The sequence below is a fragment of the Python bivittatus genome, unplaced genomic scaffold, assembly GCF_059951505.1.
Source record: "Python bivittatus isolate LINGU-HERP-01145 unplaced genomic scaffold, Pbiv_v1 ctg000610_np1212, whole genome shotgun sequence".
NCBI classification, from domain to species: domain Eukaryota; kingdom Metazoa; phylum Chordata; class Lepidosauria; order Squamata; family Pythonidae; genus Python; species Python bivittatus.
Window position 1 is genome coordinate 29,436,365 of NW_028277088.1, and position 18,407 is coordinate 29,454,771.

An 18,407-nucleotide genomic window follows, 5' to 3' on the forward strand; every position below is an offset into this window, starting at 1 on the left:
CCATTACCTCTCCCCCATTTTGTGCAGGTCTAAACCCACTAAGTTTAGTTTTAATTTATATTAGTTGAGGAAACAGAGCTAGGAATTGTATAAAAGCCTAGGTGGACCTAGATAATGTGCCTTATTTGATAGATATAATAAACATGGATACCCAAACTATTCCAAAGCTTGGATTATTGAACTTTCCTATAAGTTTGCATGAATATGTAGGATATGTGTATGAACACTGAAATCCACATTAACATGCTGTAATGTTCATATATATATGTATAATATATAATGTTATAAATATTCAAAAATGTTTAAACTTTTGACACTCCAAGGATGGAGGGAAAGTAGGACTATGCCAAGCTTCAGAAAGGTGCATTACTTTGAAGAAGGTTTGTGGAAGCACCTCTTCAAAGCTTCTTGTTGGCCTCTTCCACTTCTAAAAGCAAAGTGAAGCTCTGGCATTACTTCACATGAGGGTGTTTCAAGCTTTCGTCTGGCAGACCCAATAGCCAGACGAGGCTTCTGCAACTGCATGGAGAAGTGTCTTCCAGGACCAAACCTCCCAAACAAGGCTCCTGAGCCACCCAAAGGCAATCCTGCACTTGGACCAGAAGAACTGCATTGCCTCTCGTCAAGCAAAGTACAGCCGCTTTGCACAGGCAGAGAAAAGGAATAAGAAAAAAGTCTTATTTCCACAACTGACAGGGAAATATTTGGGATAGTTTACATTTTTGTTAACAAAAAAGAACTGGACACAATTTTGTGAGTGTTACAATACATTTTCATTCTGTCTGCTGTGAAAAATGATCAAAGCAAACATAAGAACATTGAGTGTTGAGCTGATTTCATTGAAAGGAATAGGAAAAGTGAAGGTGTCTCTTCTTTGGCCAGTTTTTATTGGCACCCTTGTGAGCTTTTGAATCAGATGGAGGTTGAAGGGATGCAGTTAGAAGGCCAGAATCCTGGTTGTGGGCTACTATTACTTGAATTTTTAATGCCCTGACAGAAGCTCAAAAGGGAACCATGGGATCATTTCCTTTATGGCAAAGTAGAGTATTATTCCTATGCCAATAGGAATTGCTTACACATATGCTTTTTCTTGAAACACCCACTCACCCACTTTGTGAACACTGAAATCCATAAATAAATGGGACTGAATAGTTTGTTCCCTGCAAATGGTAACTGTCGCTTAATGTTCTGTGAGAACATTGTGGAATGTCTATATAACTTGGTTTGCTTGTTTTATTGAATAAGATTGTAGTCTCTAAGTATACCATTGGTAAGATTTTATTTTTGTATTTTTACATGGAATTTGTCAGATATAACAATTGTTTAGTGCTTTATATACAGGGGGGAGGAGTGTTGAGCATTTTACAACTTGGAAGAAAGCCAATTTTCTGACGCTTTTAGTGGATTTTCATACATTACTCAGAAGTAAGTCCTATTGAGTTCAGATGGGACTTAGTCTAAGTTAAGTGGGTATAGGGTTGCAGCTGGGAATCTTAATTTTGTAATATATTTCAGACTTTATCCCCATAAAATCCTCCATTATATATAGATCCTAGTAACAGCTTAAAGAGTTCTGGTAATTTCTTTCAAAGGAACTGTCTCCCTATCATGTTGCATAAGTTGATCAAGCAAGTTTTCTTTTACCTTCTCCTTGGCCATTTTACTGTTTCTAATAAGGATACCTATTTTGTACATAGATGAAAGAAATCCTGTCTCTTCATTTAGACTGTGCTGCAGCCTAAAGTGATTTGCCTCCAGTTTAGTTCTGAGTCATTGTATTTACTGTTGGACTCTAATGTTATAGCTTTACATAAAGAACTCACCTTTTCTTTGTTGAACCCCTAGCACAGACCTCCTCTTCCATATGTGTGACTGCCTTTGGTCGCAATCTCCTAGCAAAGCATGGGGGGGAGGGGTAGATGACCCCATTCTATGACTGAATATGCCACAACTATATGTCAGTTGAGATTTACCTACTATTTTTGGCTTGGAAAAGGAAGTCAAAAAAGCTTCCCCACCCAACTTCCAAAGACTCATACCAAGGTCTGATATGATACAACCACACCAGTTTAGGTGATGCATGACAGCTTTAAAGGTAACTTTATTTAGAGACATATGACATAATGTAAGCAGAAAAAATCAGCAGCGGTGGCAATATGAAAACTCTGAATTTATCCTAACGTGGTAAATAAAACTAGTCCACCATCAAAGATGCTTTTTATACATGTCTACAGCAAAGTTTGGAAGGTATCTTAATTCAGCCAGTTAAATCTGACAAATCTTTGAATTAATGCACAATTTCATTTTAGCTTTAGGTTCTCCTAACTTATCCCTTTCTGTTAAGTAGAGTTCTCAAAAACCTAAGCTGTATTACATGTGTTAGCCTTCAAAGTAACACAAGACCCTTTGTTGCTTCATAGGCAGATTGTAAGTTCGAGCCTGTAGTGATTCTGAAAGGAGTTGAAGTCACCATCCCTATCCCAAAGATCCTGAAAATTGTTTGAGGATTCTGTGAAAAAGCTGTCCTCTCCCTAATGCCACCTCTTAGTTCCCAGGAATATTCTTGAACTGAACGTATGTCTACCCAATAGCAGGTCCTTGGAAGAAATTTTAGCCTGGCCAGACTCTCATGCACTCCAGAGTCCCAATTAGAAGCATTAAGCCAGACTTCATCAGGTTGGTTCCTTTCCAATGTGCTGGGAGCCCAACTCTCAGAATTGCTACTTGGAATTTTAGGAGTGTCAGTGCTAGCATATCTGGAGGACACACCACAGGGAAATTATGGTATCAGAAAAAAAATATGTGTACTATTCATAATGTTACATTTCTGGCTATTTATTTATTTACCTGGTTACCTTGTTTCTCTTTTAAAACAAAAAGTAATTACCAGCAGAAATTTTAAAACTCTTTTAAAAGACGCCAAAAGTTATATCATTATAATTATTTTATCCTGCATTTTTAATAGATATTTTGGTCAACTCAAGGCACCCCTAATACTCCTGCTTCCTATTTCCCCCACAGCAACAACCATGTGAGGTGGGTTGGGCTGAGAAAGGGTGTCTGGCCCAAAGGCACCCAGCAGCTTTCATACCTAAGGGAGGCCTAGAATTCACAGGCCTTGGCTTCCAGGCCAACACCTTAATCACACCAAACTGGCTCATGGACTAATATTTCTTTTCCTATATTTTTTTTAAGCCACCCTACAGTATATGGCCCTATACCAAAGAGAGCCAGTTTGGTGTAGTGGTTTAAGACACCAGGCTAGAAACTGGGAAACCATGAGCTCTAGTCCTGCCCTGGGCACAAAGCCAGCTAGGTGACCTTGGGCCAGTCCCTTGGGCCAGTCCCTCTCTCTCAGCCCTAGGAAGGAAGGAAGGGGAAACCACTTCTGAAATCTTGCCAGGAAAATTGCAGGGACTTCTCCAGGCAGCCACCAAAAACTCAAACAAACAAACAAACAGGCCATGCATATAATCACATTTTAAATAAATTATTGTTCTAGTACATCTCCTGATGTTTACAGGTGAAAGAACATCCAGAGCTAACAAACCTGATTGCTCTGACAGCATAATGATGGAGTCTGTTCTGGCATTTCTAGTTTCTGCTCTGTCATAGTCATTTCTGGACTGCTGTTTGTTTTCACCAGCCCCATTTCCTACTTACACTTGTGAGAAATGTATCTTACATTCTTACAAATGCCAGATCTTGAAAATATTGATACCGCAGTAAATTCTCATCCTACAGAAAATAATCCACTGTGGCTACTTCTCAGATGCTAGCAGTTCATTAAATTCTGTGCTGTCTTTTCAGTTTATTGCTTTCTCAGAAGGCTGTGACATAGACCTTGGAAACAGAGAACTTTCCAACTTGGCACTGAGGGCCCCAGAAGCATAACTTCATCACAGCCATTTGGAATCCCAGCTACAACTACTCATATACTTAGAAGGTTTCTGTGTTGGACCTAGGCAATTACTTGGGTTTATACCACCGTGCTAGTGAAAATTCCCATAAATTATGGTGTGTTTTCTTTAGGGAAGTACTGGAAGTCTGTGAAGCCTTATGTCGTGCCAGTTAGCTGTAAGCTGGCTGAGGCTCAAGAGAGAGAGGAGACAGAGGCGGTCTCAGCCATGGCCTTACTTTCAGTGGATGTTGAACAGTCTTTTCCACAAGGGCATGGCAGGTAGGTCCAAAATCTTAGACATTGCAAATGTCAAATAAATGGGTTGCATGCCTGAGGAAATACATTAAAAGCTCCATTTTTGTTCTGTTTTGTTTTTAAAACCTAGGGTCTTTTTGTGCTTTAACTTTTTCTTTTCTTTTCCTTTTGAGCCATGCAACTGCAAAGAAAAATTCTACATGGTCTTTGGATTCTTAGGCTCATACATTAATTGACTATAAACGTTTTTTAACCATAATTTACTTTTGCACTCTGATAGCTTCTTTCTTTATTACCACACCTACAACATTGCTGCTGTTTATTACCGTGCCCACGTTATGTCGAAAGGACTGAAGATCTGAACAAAGTACCATTGCTATGCTGTTGTTCCTAATGTTAAACAAAGCATGGCCCCTTCAAAGCTTTTAAAAACAGCAGCTAAGAGAACCATCATAAATGATTAAAAAAAAAAAATCTTTGCCCCACCTGGAATGTCACACTAATGTTCACAATGTCATACAGTAATAAGTGGGTTCAACATTCACCAAGTAACATCTATAATATCAGAAGCACAGAGCATGACAAAGCTCCAAGGAAAAAGATGAGCAAATCATTACCTTCATTATTGTGTTCAATGATATCCCCAAATTCCAATCCAATTGGACTTCTTGTTAGGGCATTATTATTATTTTCTCCTATTATTTATGGTATAGTCATATAATCCTGCAAACTTTAAATCCATCCCTCCTCTGCCCTTTGGGTACTTTCCCATAGATTCCTCCTGTGCTATATATCTAGCCCTCGTAAACATTAAATGCCAGTTGGGAAAGCCACCCTGAGGCATTAACTTTGCTAAGTTAATGAAGATTAGTAAAATAGTTGCAAGAGAGAAGTGGAGTATCTGTACTCAAGGCATGCTTAGACCTTGCATAGGTTCCTAGCATGCAAATTAGGACATCAGCTACAGAAGTGGTTTGGGTTTCACCAGGGATTCTCCCAAAGCTTTCTGGGAAGTAGAAGCAAGCAAAGAGTATTTGCATCTTCATTCAGAACCTTATCAGTTCAACTTATCAGTTTCAAGTCAGTGAATTTTCAGGAGCTCTACAGTAGTGAGCAAGTAGGACCCACAATATGGTCTGAGGCACATGATGAAATAATCTTGCTGAATCTGTGCATGTATTGACCTTGTTAATAGCTGCATGAAAGGACACTTGGGAACCCTAATGTGTGCCTCCTTGAATTTCATGATGAAATAAAGATGAAATATAAATACATAATTGTATGTAGTTATGCACTTTTCAGCCAAAAAGGGCCCCAGAGAAGCCTGCAAAAATCAATAAATAAGACAATTTCTATCCTCAGGCTTACACAGAAAAAACGCAATACAGATGAAAAAGAATTCAGAGGAAACAGAATTCTTCCAAATTCGCTACAGTAATTCTGGAGATAACTCATTTACGCAGTGTGGCCAATCTATCTCATTTTCACTATTCCCACAATAAGGGTATGCCAGGGTTGAGGAGCCCGGGACTGCACGTGAATGGTCTATTTCAAAAAGGAGCGGAGCCAGGTCAAAGGATGAATTGAGCTTGGAACAATAATTGCATTTGATGTCATTTCATTTACATTTAGAGTTAATCCAATTAATGAAAGATTACATTATGATTTTGTCACGTATATATATTTCCTAGCAAGTTTTAGAAGCCCTTAGAATCACCCCTTAGGTTTTCACAGACACGTGTGGCTTGAGGCTTTCTTATTTATCTCTGACTTAAAAAGAGCATTTACAAAACAAAGTGAATATCTGATGAGAACAAAAGTGGCAAACTTTTTAAGATTTTTTTTAAAGTAAATCGTTTTAAAAGTAGATGAGTAGCATTAGTAATTAAGTAGCATTAGTAATTAAGTAGATAAGTAGCATAAAAGTGGTGCTGTAAACTTAAGCTTCCATCCCTTAGGTATAAAAAGGGATAAGGAAGATCCAGGATTATTTTAGAAAATATTGGTGTCTGGATTGGACTGGCCAAAACCAGGAGTTGTCTTCCTATGATTAAGGCAAACCATATTTTGTTTTCTAAGTGAAGTGGGATCAATGAATAACAAAGGAGAGTTCATTTCCCCTGCTTGTCAGCTGTTGTTTCACACTGACCAAACACGGCTGACTTGGACATGAATTTAACAATTCTATAAAATGAAAGAAAAACTGCCAACACACTTCACCAATCAAGTATTTCCACATGATGTGTGAATAGTTCAATGCACAGAGCAGTCTCTCTTTCTCTATCTCTGTCTGTTTCTTTGTGTGTGTGTGTGTGTGTGTATGATCAAGTCAGAAAAGTTTTACAGTGACTCTATAAAAAAAGAAAAAGGACATTATACAGTTTTTACATTTATTCATGCCAAATGCTTTTGGCACTTTTGCAGAACAAGGAAGAGTCCAAATGGAATGGAATTGGACTGAATCCACTGAATGAAAGAAAGGAGAATAAGGAGGGGAAAAAATAGCCAAATTCTGTACAAATGAATTGCTGTGAATGCTGTGAAGAGGAAGGCTGTGGATGCATTGAAAAGACATTTTGTGTAGCCCACCTAGCAGAGTCCTAAAGCATTCTGATCCTAATTACTTGGGCAGATATATTTGCCTGCAACTGGCATATAACCAAACAGTTTTCTTTAATTCCCCAGGCCCAGAAGTTCTTTTGCCCTACTCTGAGCATGTTCACCCTGAGCCTGCAATAGTAGAGTTTGTCTTGTAAAGTACTGAGTTGCCCTAGTCTAGGGATTTAAAAAGAATTCCATAATAGATCCTGCTGGAAGTGAATTTGGATGTTTCATTCCCAGAGAATCCATGCCAGAATGGATGTTAGAAAGAATAAATTTCTGCAAGTATCATCCTTCCCTGGAAAAAATCCACAGCAGGCAAACAAGGATTGTACTCACTTCTTTGAGTTGCCAAAGGATCTCTTCCATATTTCAACTTTTCAAACTTCTTTCTCTTTTAAAAAGCTTCTTCCCAAATTCTTCCTGTAATAGAGGATTCTAACTTGTTCAGCCTTGGGGCCAATTTTGACATTCTGTATGGATTTTAATTTTTGGAAAATAGTAGAAAAATTGCTGAAGGGGCATCTGCCCCTGGAAATATATAGTTCTCTGGGGATTAAATGGTCTATTCATCCCCACTTAAGAGCTTCCATTTCAATAACCTCAATAGCTTTAACAGTAGACAATAAGATGGGAAGACATTACTTTGTTTAAGAACATCATATACAGTAAACCTATGATGGAGCAGGATTTAGGCCATTCAGGGAGATTTTATACTGAAATTCTTGATTGATTTTGATCTTCTACTTAAAGAAGTCAGAATTCTACCTTGTTTTTCTGTGCTTACTGGAAAATATAACTGTATTGCATATATGGGAATGTATATTTAAAGTACTAAATGTCACTTAACCCCACAGATTTCTTACAGCTTTAATTAACTGCAGAGGGCTACATTTATGCAAACACAACACACTAAAGAATCATCTTGATTTTTAAATACTATTCTAGAAATCTCTCACAAACTACACATATGCATTTCACTTTACAGAACAGTGCTGAGGAAAACAGAATTGTGTTTATTTTTCCCATTCCCTATTTGCACATTATAATCTATGTCAGTGTTTCTTAAAGTGTGGTCTGAGGATCCTTGGGGGTCCCCCAAGACCCTTTCAGGGGTCTGCAAAATCAAAATTATTTGCCAGATATTGAAGATATTTGCAAAAGTTTAAAACCATGTCACTCTTTTCATTATTATTTTTCATTTGTTAAAAAAGAATAGGGATTTTTCATGAAAAATGTTTTTATCTAATGGGTTTAATATTGTGATTTTTGCACATTTCAATAAATAAATTTTCTACGAATGCATCAATTTTAATTTTTAATACGGAAAATATTGATAAATATAATCCATACAAACAAAGGCTCTTTTGGGGTCCTCTGTAATTTTTAAAAATGGGAAAGGGTCCTGAGAGCAAAAAGTTTAAGAAACACTGATCTATGTAATACTGTGTATGGGATCTAGAATAAATTGCTGACCATTGAGAATGCTGGCATTAATGAATGCATAGGTATGTGTGAAGATGAATTGGAAATGTCTACAAAAATCTTCACAGGACAGACCACTGTGACAGATTGCTTGTCATTGCCTACCCCTTTCTCACAACCATAAATTATGCTTATTTAGCATTTATTTGTGCAGCCCACTCCAACAATCAGGATATATCCAGACAAATGATATATTCAGCATTAATGCTAAACAGCATTCAGACTAAAGCGGGATAAGATTTTTATGCAAATGGTACAAGATTTCACTTACATTCTTTAAGTGCAAGGGAAATTATATTTTCTTGGGGCAGCATTTACATGAGGAGGAGGAGAACTTTAATCCAGGTTCTAAGTAGTCTTAAGAAAGGAAATCAAATATATAGCAATTGCAAGTTTCTTTGTCAATCCCAGATTCAGACTTGAAACATCTTTCATTATATTATTTTATAATGCAATGCCTATTATAATTTGAGACTCAGTAAACCTAATTTTTATAGTGAAATAAAGCCACATTTTGGAACAACAAAAACAAAGCATAATTAGCTTGGCATATCAAATTATAGAGTTTAAACTAATTAATAGCTGACTTATTTTGAGAGTGTCCTAATCAGCTACACCCCCCCCAACCGTAATTGATTTGCTAAGATCTTAAATAAAGCTACTGCCTCCCTCATCCTATTAATAGGGTGGGTGCTTCTTTATTTAATTTATTTATTCAATTTGCATGGCCGCCCATCTCAAACAAGTGACTCTGGGTGGTGAACAATCATAAAATCAATTTGCTTGTTTTGCTTTATATAATAAAACAGAACAAAGAGAAAGACAAATATATTAAAGAATAACAAAAAGAGAAGAAGAATTTCTTTCTTTCTCTCTCTCTCTCTCTCCTTTTCATGCATATATAGATGTATATTTGAAATTTTATATAAGTTTCAAGAAAAGATTAGTGTATTTCCTTGACATCATCCATACATAATCTACATCTATGGTCTACTCATGCACAAATTGCAAGTAACATCAGGTCTTCAACCCACCAGGTAATTGGACCTATCAGTTTCTCTTTCCAGTGCTGTAGAACCTCTTGCCAACACTGTGTGTCCTTGTATAAATAAGTTGGTGAAGCCAATAGAACTTCAAATATGATCATTTCAGTTTCCCACCTTATTTATTTATTTATTTATTTATTTATTTATTTATTTATTTATTACCTTTATGAAAACTGGGATTAGAGCTGAGAGGACACATAATAAGTCAGATAAGGTGGAATTCAGGAAGTCAATAGATCAGTGATGCTGAACCTATGACATGCGTGTCAAAAGTGACACGCCGTGACATTTTGAGTGATATGCCCATGTTGTTCGTTCCTTCGATCACTGTCCATTGTTCATGACCCAATGGACATAATTCCCCAGGATTGTCTGTCAGTAACTGCTTCTTTGAGTTCTTGTAATTTCATGTGTGTGTCAGCAGTGGCAGTACCTATTCCAACAACAACTATTCTCCCTGTCTGAGTTCCCAAAGAAACTGAGTTTGTTTTACTCATATTTCATTTTTGTAATTATTTGACGTTTCTTTATATCATACATAGCACCACACATGATTGGACTGTATTTTTAAAAAATAAATGAATATGTAAAGAATTGTTTTTCTTTTGTTCAGCAGGGGGCAGGGGGTGACATGCTGGTAGAGTCAAGTTGGGCAGTTTCTGAATTTTTGACATGCCAAGCCCAAAAGATTCGCCATCACTGCAATAGACTCATTACACCTGGGGTAAAATCAGGATGTTCAATTATGTTGGATTCATGTTGAATTATTAGGCAGGAACAAAGTAGCCTGAGTTTTTAAGGATCTATTGCTGTAGTCTGATGCCTGCCCAGTTTTATTCAGTAGTAAACCCCATGGAATACAGAATTATATTATTTTAAGGTGACTAGATTCCAAAAGTAAAAACTGGGACACATTAATTTGTATAAATTTACATATTTATTAATGTTAATGCATAACTCAATTTCCTGAGAGTCCCATGAAGAAATTACTCCCCCCCCCAAAAAAAAGTTAATATTTGGAAGGCTTCTGTATATTGAAACAGTTTCCAAAAATTTCAGATATTTCCTCTTCTATTTTGTGCTCTCAAGTTGCGTGCAAAATAATTTCTGGATCAAAGCATCAAACCAAGTTAATGGGTAACTAACAAGTAATAGATGCCTTTTTCAGTCAGGAAATGGAGAACAGAGTAGATCTTGTGTTTCATCCTCAACTCCCATTCCACCAGAAAATTGTTGTTGTTTGTTCCTTCGGTCACTTTCCATTGTTCATGACCCAATGGACATAATTCCCCAGGATTGTCTGTCAGTAACTGCTTCTTTGAATTCTTGTAATTTCATGTGTGTGTCATCAGTGGCAGTACCTACCTCCTTGCTTTCTGCCAGCCTCTGTTTTAATTGCCTTTGATGTTTCCAAGCATCAGAGTTTCTCCAACAAATCTTGCCAGAACACTCTGGTTTTCCTTTGTCCAATATCAAATGACTTGGCCTCCTTGCAGTCCAAGGTATTCTCAATAATTTTCTCCAGCACCACAATTGAAAGACAAAATTTTTCTTTGTTCAGCCTTTCTGATGATCCAATGTTCACACCCATATATTGCAACTGGGAAAATGATGGTCTTGCCAATACATACCTTTATTGTCAGCATGATGTTTCTACACTTTAATATTTTGTCTACGGTTGGTGATTATCCTTCTGCCAAGTAACATGGCTATAGTCATAATCCCTGTGAAGATCTGAGCCTAGGAAAGTTAAGGCTATTACAGCTTCAGCTTTGTCTATTTTCATGGGGTTGGCTTTGTTTGTGACTTTTTTTTTTTTTAATGGAGCAGCAAGCTGGCTTTCACACTTCCTTTTTGACCTTCAGCAAGAGATTCCTTAAGTTTTCCTTGCTTCCCACCAGAAGGTACTCCAAAGTAAGCCTAGTCAGGATCAAGGGAGCCTGTTTACCTGATACCATTTCTATGAATGTTGCTTCAAATGCTGTTCATTTGGCAGTCAAGCATTCATGTCAGTGCAATGAGCAGCAAATGCTGAACTTGTTTCCCCTGCTGTTGCTCGCACAAGCCAAGCCTCTTGCTGCTGGCCTAAGTAAGACTCCTACTGTTGATACTGCTGCTGCTATCTAGCTGTCTGTGATGGGCTTCCAGAAGTCAGGACATTTTCCTGGTTTTCTTGGGGCAGAATTTAGATAGTGGTGGTGATAATGGTGATGATAATATTGATAATAACAATATCCAGACCCGAAGGAGTCATAATGAGTATCATAGCTGAGGAGCAGATATTTGAATTTTGGCTTTCTCAGTCCTAGTTTGACAGTAAGTCTACCCACGATACTGACTCATAGAATTGCCTCCAAATAAGCATGAATATGGATTGCTCTGTAATTCATGATGTTTGTCACAGCCATAAGAAAACCTGCAGTTTGAGGATCAGTCAACTTATCTAGGGTTTTTCAATGCTCTAGGTAAATCTCCTTGAAGGAAACACTAACAATGCTAGAAACACTTCTGAAAACCATTTAATACCTATATAGGACAGAAGAGAGGAATGTGTAGCCTTCCAGACATTCCTGAACTACAACTCCCAGCATCCATTACTATTATCATGCTGTCTGGAACTGCTGGGAGATATTGTTCAGTAACATCACAGTATCATAGAATCTTAAATTCAGAGAATTGGAAGGGACCACTTAGGCTACAAGATCAAATGCTGTAGTCCATGTAGAAATCCAGATTAAAGCAACCCTGAGATGGGTGGTATCTAAATTCGAAATATAAATAAATAAATAGTTGTTCAGGTTCTGGTAGGCATATCTAACAATGAAGACTCCACCACCTATGTGAATAATTGTTTCCACTGTCAAGCTTTCCTAACCTGAAACTGTACTCTGCTTTCCTGCATCTTAAATGCACTCTAACCATAAGTAGACTCCATCTGTATGACCCATTTAGGTTCCTGAAAAATGCTATAACATTTCTCCCTGTCTATCCTTGGGGAGAATAAACATAAGCAGTTTCTTCTGCTTTTTGTTCAGTAGTATCTCTTGTGGTCCTTCAAGAAATATGTAATACTTCTGAGTTGTTGGCTTCTGATATATGCTTGTTTAATTCTCTCCTCAGACTTCCCCATCCCTTCTCCATCCACCCCAGTTGGGGACATTTTGGAATATGATAGATTCAACTTTTTGTGCTAGGGCCACCTGTAATTCCCCAGAGCCTTTCTCATTTTTTGGCCAAATGGAAATTTTCAATGTGACTTAAGGGGAAAAACAGCAGATAGATGGCCATTAATTACATGAACTTTCTAATTAATTGCATTAAACCTAAATTTAATCTGGGCCCTATTCCCCTTTCCCCCATATACTTCTTTAAAATTATACCTTTAGATGTGTCATTAAAACCCAGTTGCTGCCTCTTGTCTAAAAACATTGTGAACTGTTTTAGTTAGATGAACTGTTCTGTGGAGGAGAAAGGCAGGAAGTTGACTTCTACATCTAGTTGGATGTGCCTTACTTGGATCCAGTCCCTATTTTTAGTGTTTTTCACCAGCATACTCTCACAGCAAATACAAACAGTGGTAGTTGGAAAGTAGGGGCAGGTTTCTAACTGTTGTGTTGATTTCTGTTGTGTAAAATCAGGTCTTAGTGTGTGTATGAATGTATATTTTGTGTGTGAGAGGGAGAGGGAGAGAGAGAGAGAGAGAGAGAGAGATGGAAGGAGAAGGAGAAGGAGAAGAGGACTTTTCTAAAGTACTTGTCAGTTATATTGGAGATTACATACTTGTTCAGAGTAAGATGAGTCATTTCCAGCTCAGAATTTGAATAACACAGTTCTTTCCCCGGCCAACTAATTTCTGACTCATTTACCACCAGAAGAAGAACGAGAAAACAGTCATGGCTGAGCATCCTTTTTAAGGTTCTCCTGCCCTTGTTTTTTCCTCTCCTCTCTTGTTAAAATGATATTATCATGTAAACAGCTATTTCATTTTGATTCATTCTGACATGCTGAGTGGAGCAGGCTTCAGGGGCTAGTTGTGATCAGTGCTCGAATGTTTGGTTTTGTTAAGGAAGAGCTCTCTCTGTGTCCATGTGAAGCAGAGATTTAATTGAAATTGTCAAGAGAAAAAAAACAGGTATGAGAGATGAGGTTGATGGCAGCTGAAAGAAAAGAGAAGAAAATGATGCTACTATGGATTTAAATAAAAAGAAGTTTCCATAAACAGCAGCCAGAGTCCTATAATGTTCTGCACATCGTATGTGCCGGTAACAGTTCATTTTGCAAATGAGATTATACAGGACTGATTAGAGCCTTGTGTTGGACAGAAAACTGCGTCCTCATCTTTTACTTTGAACGTATTCAATGGGGGAACTTCCCTTTGAATGTTTCAGAATTAGGCAGATTTGTGAGAGAGAAATGGGATGATGTAACATTAAAAAAGTATTGTATATAATTTCTGCTGCAGCTCTTTTCTCTGATTTATGACACTTACCATAATATGGAAACTAATTAATTTCGTTTGTCAGCAGCCAGGATGGGTAAATGAAGCCTCCCTGTGCAGATGCAGTCTGGCCTTTACTATTGTTACTTTCTTGAGAGCTTGTTGAAGTTGGCAGTTCTCAGAAACATAATCTTGCACTGGATGCATCCAGCAAGCCAAAACCTTATTTTTATGTTAGTTACGGGAATTAAGTTTGAGAATATGTAGTTAGCCTAAATGAGTCTCAACTAGAATTTGAATGGATATTTCCAGTATCAAAATCTGCACTACCCAAATTGGATCTCAATAAAATATTAGAATAAATGTGGCTTTTTTAAAACAAATGTACTAAGCCAAGAATGAGTTGTGTGTTTTTTCTCCAAACAAATGCCAAAAGGTTAATAACAGCTGTATTATATAGTATTACATTTCATAACTGTTGCAGAGATTGTGACATTATAGTTTTATTTTCTGTACCTACAAAATCAGGTAAGATAGATTTGGACTATGCAGTTAGTTTTTATTAATTGAGTTGTTAGTATGCGGTTAGTAGTACTATAAGCTTTCTTGAGTCCGTTAGCTCTCCGGCATGCACTCAGAGACATATGTACATTTCAGCCTGACAAAATCTTTTCCTATTAGTTTTTTCCTTGGGTGACTTTCTCGGTATCATTCTGAGCTGGGAGAGGCTGTACCCCATTAGCTAAATATACAAGACTCACCATGTGCAATAAAAACACTGATGTACTAAGCCACATTATTTTTTTAATAAAAAGAAGTCTCTTCCTTCCTTGTTGTTCTAACGCACAGAATTCAGGGCCAGCTCCAAAGAATAAAAACTTAAAATGCTGATGATTTTTTCCATCTTAGTAGCAATTTCCCATGCCAGCAGAGTCATGTGTGATTGGCCTGGATCACATTTTAGCTGTGGAAATATTCACAAGCGATTAGTCAGTACAATTATATGTTTTGCTTCTGCTCGTACTGAATGTGGAACAAGTGTGCACACACAGGCATGTACACACAATGCCCCCCAAATAAATATTTAACATATTAATGCATTTTTCACCCTACAAGTAATTTCACTGGTGAAAATATATTAAACACGTGTTTCCATCAAAAATGAAGTGTATATATGTGTATATGTGTACATGGGCACGTGCTTGTGTTGAACGTTTTTGAAATCAGTGTGGGTTTAGAGTTAAATATCTGATCTTCCAATCCTGGTGGCAATACATTTTTAAAAATAACCTTTAATTCATCGCTCTCCTGAGGTATTGGCATGGGGCAGGGGTGTCCACAGGTTATGGTCCAAAAAATCAAGATGACGGCCACAACACTATGATTGTGATATTTTAGGATATGCAAATAAAAACCTTCAACCACACTATTGTAGCTGCCATCTTGACCTTTTGGACCATACCTGGATTGGGTATATAGCTTTATTTTCTCTTTTTAATACTCCCAATACCTAATTTAGTTCAGCCTGCTAGTTGTCTCTCAGGTGATTTCTAATAAAGGCAGTGTGGATAATCAGATTATTTATTATTATTAGATACCTACTCTGTGGCAATGGTCTGCTAATCAAATTCAGAATTGGAGTGCGGAAGTTTTAGGCAGGCAAGCTGCCAATAAAATCTTAAGAGAAAAGCAGCGCAACTGAGTTTTAAATTCCTTGCATGTTACCTGATTTTGAAGAGGGTATTCCATTGTTAAACTGGATAAATTGAATCCATAAATATTTCTTTTGAGCAGAAAAGGGGGCTTGCACCTTTCCCCCCATTAAACAATTTGATTTTGCTGACACAAAGCATGTGCGTTTCTAAACTTAACATTATAAAATATTCTGACAATTTTAATATAAACAGGAACCTTTTGCAGTGATTGCTTGGATCGAAAATGTTTTTCCACTTGACATTTGTTTATATATCCAAGGAAAGAAACTTTATTTATGGCTAGCTGAAGAACACAAATAAACATGGGGGAGAGCTGAAAAATCAGCTTTGATTATGCATGAAAATCTACAATGTCATTGTGTACTCTGGTTCCATATTCTGATTGCCTGTTTATTTTTCTAGAGCTGCTGGCGAGCCTATGGAAGAAGAGTCAGCCTTGTGAAGTGCCAAGTCCTCCCCTGACATTTCCTGTGTGTGACATCATTGTGTATCCCCCCCCCCCAAAAGCACCCTTAGACATGTCTTGTCTGCTGCTTGGGTGGCAGAGATCAGTTGGAACATAAACACTGGGCACAGAATTCTGAACAGCAGCTTCACTTGTTCATGGGAGAGACTTAAAAGAGTCTAAGACTCCTTCAATGTAACCGCTAGAATTCTAACAGTAAACCAGACTTGGAAAGAAAGACAGAACCTCGAGCCGGCTTTTGTGTGCTCTCTGATCCACTCCCCGGCTTCAGTGGTAGAATAGAAATGTTAAAGTCATTCTGCATTCTTGTCTATGGTTGTCTATGAAAATCGAAACAGCCTGTGAAGCCGCTGGGGAAAAAAAAACTAGACAGGATTGCAAATCTCTCCCCTGTTTCTGACATGTTAAAATACATTTTACAGGGACTTTTTCCCCCTCTGGTCAGTCAAAATAGTTCACAGGATTGATTGGATGTAATGAAATTATGGATTATTCCTCTATGGTGCCACTTTAACGATGCTAGAGCAACTTCATGAGAGGAGCGTTCATTTCAAAAGGGAAACTGGGGAGCAAGAGAGCTCCCTTCTGCTGCTTTTCAGCTGTCCCAAATGCAAGAGTATTAAATGGCTCTCTCCTTTAGCTTTCTGTTGTTGCTGATGGTGGTGTTTGTAGTTCTGTTGTTAATGTTAATTAGAAACCCACGGGGAAAAAATATGCTCTGCAAGGAGAGAATGATGGCTTGCTTTGGCATAATGCTGTACAGTTTGGAGATGGCATTAGCGAGGCAGCGTACAATTCACTGTACGTGATTCAGCTTTCAGAAATCAACAGTTTTGCCCTATCTGACTTAATCTTGTTTCAGACCATTGCTGGGCTCCACTTGTAAAAGAGGGAAGCAAAAGGGACCTTCCTGAAGTTTGCTGGAAACTCTAGTACTTCTGCAGATTATTATTATTATTATTATTATTATTATTATTATTATTATTATTATTATTATTTTCCTTTTTGGGTTGGCATGTCAGTTGTTCTCTTTCACTGAATCTCATTGAAGCTTGGAACTCGGTAGCAAGTTTCTGAGAGGCATCTCCTGTTATTGATTTTCCTCTTTGATGCATAGCAAGATTATGCCACAAGTCCATGTGGATTCATGAGTGTTACTGAAGAGCTGTGCCTTTTGCTGATAATGAATGCTTAAACTCTTACACATGTTGCCTTATTGTCACAGAAAAGGAAGGGGGCTAGGGTGTCCCTTTGGAAGATTTGCAAAGCGGTAGAAGAGTGATGCCACTAAAATCTTTCTCTCAGACACACACACGTGCACACATACACGTACAGATACACAGATGTACATACAAATCTATACATACAGAGAAAATCATGTATGATCTATGATTCACCGTTCTATTTTACACGGTCTGATAGTTGACATTCCTTTGATCGGCAAGCGATGATCTTCTTTTATACATTTTCCAAGCTCAAAGGAGATATTAAAGCCATAAGTGAGCACTGTCATGCTTTTTATTCAAAAATCTAAAGAGACTTTAATTAAAACAAGGTTTAGAGAAAGCCAGAATATGAAAGATATAAAACAATGTGGTTTCAGTTATAGCAGACTCAAACCTGTAAATCAAAGATGAAAGATTTCACTCAGATAGAATTATATAATTTTCTTTTGTTATACAGATGGGTTGCATTTTTCCCCCAATGTGTTTCAGTTTGTTTACAGTTAATGTTTTAATGTGAAAGACTTTTTACGATTCATATGGAAATTGTCTGATATAATTTGGAAATCTGAGGTAGTGTTTGAAGTAGGAAGCTGCAGGAAAAATTCACTAGATTAATCATCGAATTATATTTTGTTATGAAGTGCTACATGAGATGCATACCTACTATTAATTATTGGAAAGATAATTTATCACCCTGTTTTCATGATTAACAAGTATTCTGAAGACATTAAACTGTCTAAGTGTGAATACTGAATTTTGTCCTTTGATGCAAATAAGATTACATTTGTGGAAAGAGTAATATATTATGAACATTCATCTAAAGGAGCCTGCATGACAAATTACTTTGTCTGTCTAATAGTTATTCTATAAATTATGCTTTATGAAAAAATCAATCACTGCACCTGAATTTGTTTATATGCCAGTTTCAAGCTTTTAATTCATGTCATATTTCAAATGGCAGTGCTAAAAATAACCCGCTTTCTAACATTAACACTGGTGTTTCCATTTGAAGACTCTGTAAAAATTAACAAATGGAAGAAAAAATGAGAAACCAAGATTTGAACAATTTATTTTTGTTTGAGAAAAAAATAGCTATTTCAGCTACATCACATTTCAGCTGGATACAGGTAGTTTCCAAAAACTGAACCCAAAAAATGAAAGCTGAAAGCTTGTGCAGCATTACTTGGAATTAAATCCTACTGAACTCAGTAGGTATTCCTTCTGAGCAAACATTCATGGTTTCTGATTCTAAATTAAATTTAGCTTTTCATTTC

The 18,407-nt window shown here is 37.2% G+C and overlaps 1 protein-coding gene across 1 annotated transcript in view; it reads left to right on the plus strand.

The window, feature by feature from the left end:
- LOC103056205 (histone deacetylase 9) overlaps positions 1-18,105 on the plus strand; it is a 136,404-nt gene extending 118,299 nt beyond the window's left edge. Inside the window, exons 13-14 of the mRNA XM_025165974.2 lie at positions 4,033-4,180; positions 15,844-18,105. Coding sequence (XP_025021742.2) covers positions 4,033-4,180; positions 15,844-15,883 — 188 coding nt within the window. The 3' untranslated portion in view covers positions 15,884-18,105. The remainder of the gene's footprint in view (positions 1-4,032; positions 4,181-15,843) is intronic.
- The last annotated feature ends 302 nt before the right edge of the window (positions 18,106-18,407 follow it).